The sequence below is a fragment of the Oncorhynchus mykiss genome, chromosome 27 (genome assembly GCF_013265735.2).
Source record: "Oncorhynchus mykiss isolate Arlee chromosome 27, USDA_OmykA_1.1, whole genome shotgun sequence".
Taxonomy (NCBI): Eukaryota; Metazoa; Chordata; class Actinopteri; order Salmoniformes; family Salmonidae; genus Oncorhynchus; species Oncorhynchus mykiss.
Genome location: NC_048591.1, coordinates 32270515 through 32280514, shown reverse-complemented (window position 1 = coordinate 32280514; position 10000 = coordinate 32270515). Strand labels below are relative to the sequence as shown.

Below are 10000 nucleotides of genomic sequence, written 5' to 3'. Positions count from 1 at the left end.
CTAGTGTGTGTGTGTGTGTGTGTGTGTGTGTCAGTATTTGATTAAGTGTCACAAATCCAGGTTCCCTAGCTAACAAGAGGTCTACAACACAACAGGACCGATATGTCTTCATGAGAGGGATGAAAATAACCTCTTCATCTGGTGATGACAGGGTTCTGACCCCTCTATGAACTCTGAACCCTCAACCCTAGAGTGAGAGTCTAACCAGAGTGTTCCCAGGCATTTCCAACGAAAAGAACCAATGAGCAAATCTGAAGTTCAAAAGAGCATATTAAATTTGGTGTGAAATGAAAGTGTCTATATTTTGGGGAAATGAAGGTATAGATACATTTTTCAACTATTTTCCATCTTCAAAATGATGCATAAATAAGGGCTTTGATTTCTGGATAAACCGATAGAAAGGGGTGTTAGAAAAAGTCTTAAAAGTATTAGAAACACATCAAAACACCGTAATGTTGACGTAAATACCCAGTTGTAACATAATTACTGCAACTGAATTAGCTTCAAATTATAGTCACAAACCACAGTTTGGTCAACTGCCCTCCTTTCTACTGGCATACTGTTGTGTTCAGCTCATCTGTTTTCTTTCTCTTACTGTTGTCTGGTGGCCAAACCAAGTGTTAAAACAGTCTGAGTCTGGACAACCCTTCTCTCTCCCTCTGCTCCACTCTCTCTCTCTCCCTCCCCCCCCCTACCCCCTCTCTCTCTCTCCCTCTCTCCCCCTTTCTCTCTCTCCCTCTCCTCCACTCTCTCTCTCCCTCTCCCCACCCTCTCTCTCCCTCTCCCCACCCTCTCTCTCCATCCCCCCCTCTCTCCCTCCCCCCTCTCTCTCTCCCTCTCCTCCACTCTCTCCCTCTCCCCCACCTCTCTCTCTCCCTCTCCTCCACTCTCTCTCTCCCCCCTCTCTCTCTCCCTCCCTCTCCTCCACTCTCTCTCACTCTCCCTCTCTCCCTCCCCCTCCCCCCCCGCGCACTCTTCCTATCCCCCCTCTATCTCTCCCTCTCCCCCCTCTCTCTCTCTCCCTCTCCTCCACTCTCTCTCTCCCCCCTCTCTCTCTCTCTCTCCCTCTCCTCCACTCTACCACCTCTCTCCCTCTCCTCCACTCTCTCTCTCACTCTCCCCCCTCCCCCCCCCTCTCTCTCTACCTATCCCCCCCTCTATCTCTCGCTCTCCCCCCCCTCTCTCTCTCTCTCGCCCCCCCCTCTCTCTCTCTCTCTCTCCCACTCCCACTCCAGTTAATGTCACCTCTCCCATCTCTTATTGACACCTACCCATGAGCCCCCTCTCTTTTTTTCCAGTCCACCCTAGTCTTGATGTTATTTTTAACGTCCACAGACAGACTAGACTGGACCAAATCTGAACCTATTACAGACATACTGTATGTTTCACAAGATTGAATAGCACAGTACAGTACAGCACAGTGAGTAGAGCTCAGCAGAGTACAGTACAATACAATACAGTAGAACTACGGTGGGCTGCATGTAGGCCAAGTATACTACACTCCCCTGAAAGTCAGTCAAGAGCCATCACTCTCCACCTTCAGCACTCTCCTCCGCCACGCTGTTCTCAGGTCCTCTGATGCCCTGAAGAAGACTTGAGTAAGTGGTCACATCAGAGGACCAGCTTTTCTGCCATCCCCAGCTGTTCTGCAGACTCTGTGGGTAGATTCTCCTCAGACAACATGTAGCACCCATCTGTGTGAAGCCGACATCTGTTAGATTTCGATAAAGCGCCGGAGACCTACTACACATCAATTATTGGGATAGTCCAAACTTGAACTGAGAAATCCACTCAAAACTACAAAAAACACTTTGATGTCCAAGCCAGTGCCATCTCCAGTTTCAAATAAAAACAAAAGCTAGCTAGCCAGCCTATGGGTTATCTTGACAAAACTACGCCATCCTAATATCGAGTTTTCCCTCAGGACAGCCTCAATTCATTGTGGCAAGGACTCTACAAGGTGTCGAAAGCGTTCCACAGGGATGCTGGCCCATGTTGACTCCCATACTTCCCATAGTTGTGTCAAGCAGGCTGGATGTCCTTTGGGTGGTGGACCATTCTTGATACACACGGGAAACTGTTGAGCGTGACAACCCAGCAGCCTAGCAGTTCTTGACAGAAACCGGTGCGCCTGACACCTACCACCCCATTTCAAAGGCACTTAAATATTTTGTCTTGCCCATTCACCCTCCGAATGACACACATACACAATCCATGTCTCAATTGTCTCAAAGCTTTAAAATCCTTCTTTAACCTGTCTCCTCTCCTTCATCTACACTGATTGAAGTGGATTTAACAGGTGACATCAATAAGGGATCATAGCGTTCACCTGGATTCACCTGGTCAGTCTATGTGATGGAAAGAGCAGGTGTTCATAATGTTTTGTATACTCAGTACTTACTAAGCTACAAAATAAAACGTATATCAAAATTTAAAAATGTTATCAAAAAACATAAAAAGCTGTCTGCCTAGGCGACCTTATGGCGCCATGGCGACCAAGGAACTCATATCCATAATAATGCATTTATGTGTAGTACAGCTCAGGGACCCATGATGTAATTATGTTACCGTAATACCATTAACGGGTTTAAATCCACTTCAATAAGCAAAAATACAACATTTTACTCAATGTGCCATGTCATAGCTGACACCCCATTCTTTCTCCGGACATCTGTGAATGTTAATTCAGAGCAGATATTTAACCGAGTTTTTGGAAAATGTGGTCACATAAAAACCTGAGGGAGATTATACCGTAATTCCGTTACCAAAGTTGGCATTTACACAGTTCTTCCACTAAATTAGTTTTTGTACATATTTCAATGGAAATTGTTTGAAGTAGTCCTTCTGCATTTTAAAGTGAAACAACTGAATCAAAGAGTAATTCCGTTACTGTGGAATTCTCCCCCTATGGGTTTCCCAGGTGGTTTGTTTCAACCTGCAGTCGACTGACTGTCACATCCTCTCTTCCAGTCCAAGCACTAAACGACGTCCATGTAACGATGTGCACTGAGTGTCGGGAAGTAAGTTCAGGGAGTGAGTGTTTTAATAAAATAAACGGAGCATAATATAAAACAAGTAACACGAACAACGCACAGACATGACACAGGAACAGAAACAATAACGCCCGGGGGAAGGAACCAAAGGGAGTGGCATATAAAGGGAAGGTAATCAGGGAAATGATGGAGTCCAGGTGAGTCTGATGACGCGCAGGTGCGCGTAACGATGGTGACAGGTGTGCGCCATAAAGAGCAGGCTGGTGACCTAGAGGCCGGAGAGGGAGCACACGTGACAGTCCAACAGCTGTGTAAACGTACTGTGATGCTCAGCTCGGCTGTTGCATCCCGACTTCACACGCAACTACAAAGGAGGGAGCTAAACACAATCCGCTTTTTAAATCAACAACATGAGTTCTATGGATTCTGGAATGGATTCTGGAGTTCTCTTCAAAGACATGATATCCTTACTGTAATTATATAGGTCGAGCCTACAGTAACACTCCATCACAGAAGAGATCTGGTATCCATTGGCCCCGTTTGACTCAGCTTTGAACATCGATCATGAAACATACACGGAGCTCTGGGAGTGTCTGAGCCTCTTTTTCATCTAAAAATTAAGCTTTTATAGCTCTATGTAGCAATGTGGATCCATATTTTAACTAGCTATACTGCTACTGTCTGATGGTATACTGCTACTGTCTGATGGTATACTGCTGGTATTCTGCATTCTTCATCACTGATGAGTCATTTGACAGTTTGGAACTAGCATTCTGCATCTGGGGCCTATGACTGATTAACATGGATTGGGGCTAAGAGTTTGACTTTCTGGCCCCTGGTGAATGCTTGAGTGAAGCAGTGCGGCTGCATTTCCTGTCTGTCAAAATGTTCAATGGCTCATTTGAAACATGACCTCTGAGAATATATCTTAAAAGTCTGGGGACGATTCCCCGACTGCAATTAATCCAAGACGAAATTGCAAAACATGACCTGGCAGTTGCACGCTGAGGCATTTATTATCATTATCTTCAAACTAATATTGTTGCTAGGAGCAGGAACAGTAGTAGTTATAGACCTGTAGTAGTTTAATGGATGACAGTTCATGAGTTTTTCCCAGAAAAAAAAGAGTCAGTCTGCTAAACATGCTGAGTCAGGCTACTCCTCCCTGAAACCAAAATGAAAATGTAAAAGACAACCAGGCCTTGGCTATAGACTACAACTGAGCTCGAGGACCACTTTGGGGCTTCATCAGTTTCCAGCAAACATGCATGACAAACAAAAGGAGCAGTCGGTTGGATTGTCTCTGTCTCTGTCTCTGTCTCTCTCTCTGTCTCTGTCTCTGTCTCTGTCTCTGTCTCTGTCTCTGTCTCTGTCTCTGTGTCTGTCTCTCTCTCTGTCTCTGTCTCTGTCTCTGTCTCTGTCTCTCTCTCTGTCTCTGTCTCTGTCTCTCTCTCTGTCTCTGTCTCTGTCTCTGTCTCTCTCTCTGTCTCTGTCTCTGTCTCTGTCTCTGTCTCTCTCTCTGTCTCTGTCTCTGTCTCTCTCTCTGTCTCTGTCTCTGTCTCTGTCTCTCTGTCTCTGTCTCTGTCTCTGTCTCTGTCTCTGTCTCTTTCTCTGTCTCTGTCTCTGTCTCTGTCTCTGTCTCTTTCTCTGTCTCTGTCTCTGTCTCTTTCTCTGTCTCTGTCTCTGTCTCTGTCTCTGTCTCTGTCTCTGTCTCTCTCTGTCTCTGTCTCTGTCTCTGTCTCTGTCTCTCTCTGTCTCTGTCTCTGTCTCTGTCTCTCTCTCTGTCTCTGTCTCTGTCTCTGTCTCTGTCTCTCTCTCTGTCTCTGTCTCTGTCTCTGTCTCTTTCTCTGTCTCTGTCTCTGTCTCTGTCTCTCTCTGTCTCTGTCTCTGTCTCTCTCTCTGTCTCTGTCTCTGTCTCTGTCTCTCTCTGTCTCTGTCTCTGTCTCTGTCTCTGTCTCTTTCTCTGTCTCTGTCTCTGTCTCTGTCTCTGTCTCTGTCTCTGTCTCTTTCTCTGTCTCTGTCTCTGTCTCTGTCTCTGTCTCTCTCTGTCTCTGTCTCTGTCTCTGTCTCTGTCTCTGTCTCTCTCTCTGTCTCTGTCTCTCTCTCTCTCTCTCTCTGTCTCTGTCTCTGTCTCTTTCTCTGTCTCTGTCTCTGTCTCTGTCTCTGTCTCTGTCTCTCTCTCTGTCTCTGTCTCTGTCTCTGTCTCTCTCTGTCTCTGTCTCTGTCTCTGTCTCTGTCTCTGTCTCTTTCTCTGTCTCTGTCTCTGTCTCTGTCTCTTTCTCTGTCTCTGTCTCTGTCTCTGTCTCTCTCTGTCTCTGTCTCTGTCTCTGTCTCTCTCTCTGTCTCTGTCTCTCTCTCTCTCTCTCTCTGTCTCTGTCTCTGTCTCTGTCTCTGTCTCTTTCTCTGTCTCTGTCTCTGTCTCTGTCTCTGTCTCTGTCTCTTTCTCTGTCTCTGTCTCTGTCTCTGTCTCTGTCTCTGTCTCTGTCTCTGTCTCTTTCTCTGTCTCTCTCTCTGTCTCTGTCTCTGTCTCTGTCTCTTTCTCTTTCTCTGTCTCTTTCTCTGTCTCTGTCTCTGTCTCTGTCTCTTTCTCTGTCTCTGTCTCTGTCTCTGTCTCTTTCTCTGTCTCTGTCTCTTTCTCTGTCTCTGTCTCTGTCTCTTTCTCTGTCTCTTTCTCTGTCTCTGTCTCTGTCTCTGTCTCTGTCTCTTTCTCTGTCTCTGTCTCTGTCTCTGTCTCTGTCTCTTTCTCTGTCTCTCTCTCTTTCTCTGTCTCTGTCTCTGTCTCTGTCACTTTCTCTGTCTCTCTCTCTTTCTCTCTCTCTGTCTCTGTCTCTCTCGCTCTCTCCTGTTATCTTATTCTCATTCTACAGCACGATCGTAGAGTGGGATGAAGGATCACTTGGACCCAGAGCACCATTTGCTGGGGATCTAAAGGCAATTTGAAACCATCAAGATAATTTATCGTTCCATCAGGAATGGAGGTGATGCCGTTTCAAAGCTATCTCCCACTTCTTCTCCCACTTCTCCCCCTCTGTTCTCCCATGTTCCCTCTCATCCAAGCCCTTCCCATTTTAAGTGGAAACTACTATTGGTCCATATTTCATGGAGGATTTATATAGTATGTGTGTGTCGGGGGGGGGGATACGAGGTAGATCACACACCGTGGACTAATGTCATAATAACCCTAATCCTCTCTCTCTGCACTCTGCAGTCTCCTTTCCCTTCTGATAGGAAATGAACCAATTTACTCTGCCCCTCCTCGTCTAGCCAGTGGACAGGAGGACCACACGGCCGGGCACGGGCCGCCTTTAAATAAATAGAATCAGGAAAATCCTAGAATACCTTGGAGCAGAATGTCACAAACGGCCCATCAAGCCTCCCAGTTGGTCTACCGGAGCTCCAGCCAAGAGTGGGAGAAGAGTAGAAGAGGAGGGGTGGGCGGATTAGGTGGAGAAGGCAGAGAGATGCCAAATGTCTGGGTCAGGCAAAAATGACATGACAACTAGACTAAATGTAAATAAAGATAGCGGAGTTGTAATTCAATCTGGCAACACGGCCCTCTCCCAGACTGGAGCTAAGCTTATAAATCACAGCTCTAAACCTTCTTAAGAACACCCCAGCCACAAACACGGCAGCCGCTCCACAATTAGATTTTTTGTCAGCCGCTGGACTGGCCTCCGGAGCATGTCTCTCTCTCCGTCTCACACACACACACACACACACACACAGCCGAGACAGGACTTATAAGGTCCAGCATCATTAAAAACACAGGGCTCATACACAGCATTAGTCAGTTTAAGGGGATATTGTAGCTCTTCACCACAACGTTAAATTAAACAAATCTACACAACGCAGGCTTGTAATCTGTTTTATGTTCAATTGTTAATGCCTATAAATCCAGGGAATAAACCAACTATCAAGACTAATCTAAACAGCGATATTACATGTAACAGCAGGTTTTTTTCAGGCAATCTGCACTTACCCGTCTCTTCATCGATGGCGAATCGTCCCAGTCCACTCCCATCCCGGATAGAGTACTGGATTGCCCCATCTCTACCATTGTCGTCATCCCGGGCCGTGACTTGGAGGACGGTGGTCCCGATGCGGGCGCTCTCCTTCACCGATCCCGTGAGGGCGAAGTGGGAGAAGTAAGGAGTGTAGAGGTTCTCGTTTACATCTACCACCTCTAGTTCCACGAAGGTGACAGACAGCAGAGAGACAGGTCTCCCTTTATCCTTGGCTCTCACCGTGAGGTTGTAGAACTGTTGCGTCTCATAGTCCAGCTCCTTGGTCAGACGGATGGCCCCGCTGGCCTTGTCCACCTCAAACTTCCCGTTGTAGTCATTGGCCAGGGAGTATCTAACCTGGCCACCCAGGCCAAGGTCTGGGTCCTGGGTCTCGAGCCAGGCCACCACGGTTCCCACTGGCAGGTCCTCCAGGGCCCGGGTATTGTAGACACTGGGGATGAATACTGGGGGGCAGTCATTAACGTCGTCTAGAGAGATCTTCAGAGTGGTGACTGAAAACTTCTGGTTCCCTTTCTCTGCACGGTCACGAGCCTCGATCTTCAAGTTGAAGTTGGAGACAAACTCCCTGTCCAGCTGGCCGGCAACATACACAATCCCGTTAGAGCTGTTGATGCCGAACTGGGTGGTGCTGGTCAGGACGGAGTAGACAATTTCTCCATTAGGCCCCAGGTCTTTGTCAGTGGCCTCAACCTGAATGACATCGGTGCCGATGGCCATGTTTTCGGGAATGACGGTTCTATAGCCTCCCTCCTGCAGGAATTGAGGTGTATTGTCATTGGCATCTTCAATGTAGACGGTGAGCAGACTCCATGCGGTTTTCTGTGGCAGGCCCAGGTCGTAGATAGTGATGTTGAGGAGGTATCTATCTCTTTTTTCTCTGTCCATGGGCAGGAAGACGCTGATCAACCCACTCTCCATGTCAATGGTGAAACAGCTGTCTGTGTTTCCATCCGAGATGGCGTACAAAATCAAACCGTTAAAACCTGTGTCGCCGTCGTAGGCGTTGACCTTGAAGACACTGGACCCGACCTTGAGGTCCTCGCATACTGATATGTCTGCGGGAAAGGCCTTGTCAAACTGAGGTGTCTGTCTGTTGACGGAGAAAAGGTCAATGAATCCTTCCTCGATCTTGGGCTTGGTTCTAGCTTTGGACTTATTTAGTAATTTCTCAGCTAGCTTTTGGGCGACTCTGGTCTCCCTACAGTTGAAGTTCTTGGGCGGAGATTTCCCATGAACAATAGAGATGTTCACGAACATTGGATCGGAGAAGTTCTCTCCATCTGTGGCGGTTATTTTCAAACTGAAGATACCATTTTTAGGACTGGCAGTAGAGAGGGACCTCCGTAGGGTCAGGACCCCTGAGTCAGGGTTCAGGTCGAAGAATCCCCTCTCATTCCCTTCCAGGATCTTGTACTTCACCAGCTCTAGCTCATCTATGTCAATGGCAGACATGGTGGTTATCACCTCGTCGGTGGGGAAGTCCCGAGATACCACTCCCTGGCACGCCACTTTCTCGAATAAGGGTTGGTTGTCGTTCACATTCTCCAGATGGACAGTTACGTTGACTTCACTCTCTCGTCTGTAGGGGGAACCCCAGTCAGAGGCCCTGAGCACAAACACGTAGCTCTCAGACGAGGACTCAAAGTCCAGCTCCTGTGTGGTGGTGAGGATTCCAGAGAACTGGTTGATTTTGAAGGGCAGGGACTGAAGGCTGGCTATGCTGTATGTTATGTATCCATTCTCCCCGCTATCACCATCCACAGCGGACACTGTCAGAATGGTCGATCCCATGGGAACGCTCTCGTTGACAAACACCTCGTACGAAGACTGAGTGAAAGTTGGGGTGTTGTCGTTGGCGTCCTCGATGGAGACCCGAACTTTGACCCTCAGCTCGCTGTCCATCTCCACCACCTCGAGGTCAAACACGTCCTGGGTGACCTCCGTGAACCAGCGAGTTGTTGAGATCACGCCTGTTAAGGTGTTCATCCGGAAGTAGTAGGAGTCTGACGAGGGGGTCAGGATATATTCAGCATCGTCTGGTTCAGGGGTGATTTTCACCACCTCTACGATCATGCCTGGGGGTGAGATTTCAAAGAGACTAATTTCGTACGACTCCTGTTTGAATTTGACTTCCACAGCCTGTGGTTTCTTCACCATGATGTGCACAACCCTGACCGCAGAAAACTTTTGTGGGACACCCTTGTCCTTGGCCTGAAGAGTGAGGTTATATCCATAAGGGAAGTTCTCCCAGTCCACTTGGTCAGATGCTTTGATAGCGAACTCATCGCCCTCTGACCTTTCCAGAGTAAACTGCTTCACAGGGTCTCCGGCTACTATAGACACAGACTCAATCTCTCCATTTAATCCCTTGTCCAGGTCTTCCACAGTGACCACTGCATACACAGGGTTCTTGTCCAACCACGAGGGGACATGGGTGACCACATTCATGACTGGCAGATGCTCGTTGACACGCTCTACATGCATAAAGAGCTTGGCTGTACTGCTCACACCGTTATTGCCATACAACTTCATCCCGCGGTCCACTGCCTGGATTTCTAGGTCGTATCGGTTCTGCTCCTCAATGTTCAGTTTCCCACTGAGGGAGACCACACCGCTAGTTGGGTGCACGGCGAACAGCTCCATTTTCTCCTTAAAGAAGTAGTAAAATTCCCCGTTGGAGCCGACGTCAGCGTCAGTGGCTGTAACTTGTGCTATGCTAGTCCTGAGGGGGGTACTTTCTGCTATGGTGACTGAGTATGTGGTGGGCGAGAATAAAGGTCGAAGGTCATTCATGTCCAGGACCTGGACCGTCACTTTGGTCCAGGTCTCCAGAACCTCCCCTTTGACAGAGGCTTTCACTGTCAGTAAGTAGCTATCCTGGATTTCTCGATTCAAGATGGCTGCGTTGCCACCTTTAGTCCTTATGCGTAAGAAGCAGAAATCTCCCAGCACGTACTCCTCTGCTTTAAAGAAGCCTTCTTC

At 47.9% G+C, this 10000-nt stretch overlaps 1 protein-coding gene across 4 annotated transcripts in view; it reads right to left on the bottom strand.

Annotated features, from left to right (window-relative positions):
• LOC110507983 (protocadherin Fat 3-like) overlaps positions 1 to 10000 on the bottom strand; it is a 218454-nt gene that overhangs the window by 208145 nt on the left and 309 nt on the right. For all 4 annotated transcript variants that reach the window (XM_036965859.1, XM_036965860.1, XM_036965861.1 and 1 more), the window contains exon 1: positions 6973 to 10000. This exon is cut by the window's right edge and continues 309 nt beyond it. In XM_036965859.1, the coding sequence (XP_036821754.1) occupies positions 6973 to 10000 (3028 nt within the window). The remainder of the gene's footprint in view (positions 1 to 6972) is intronic.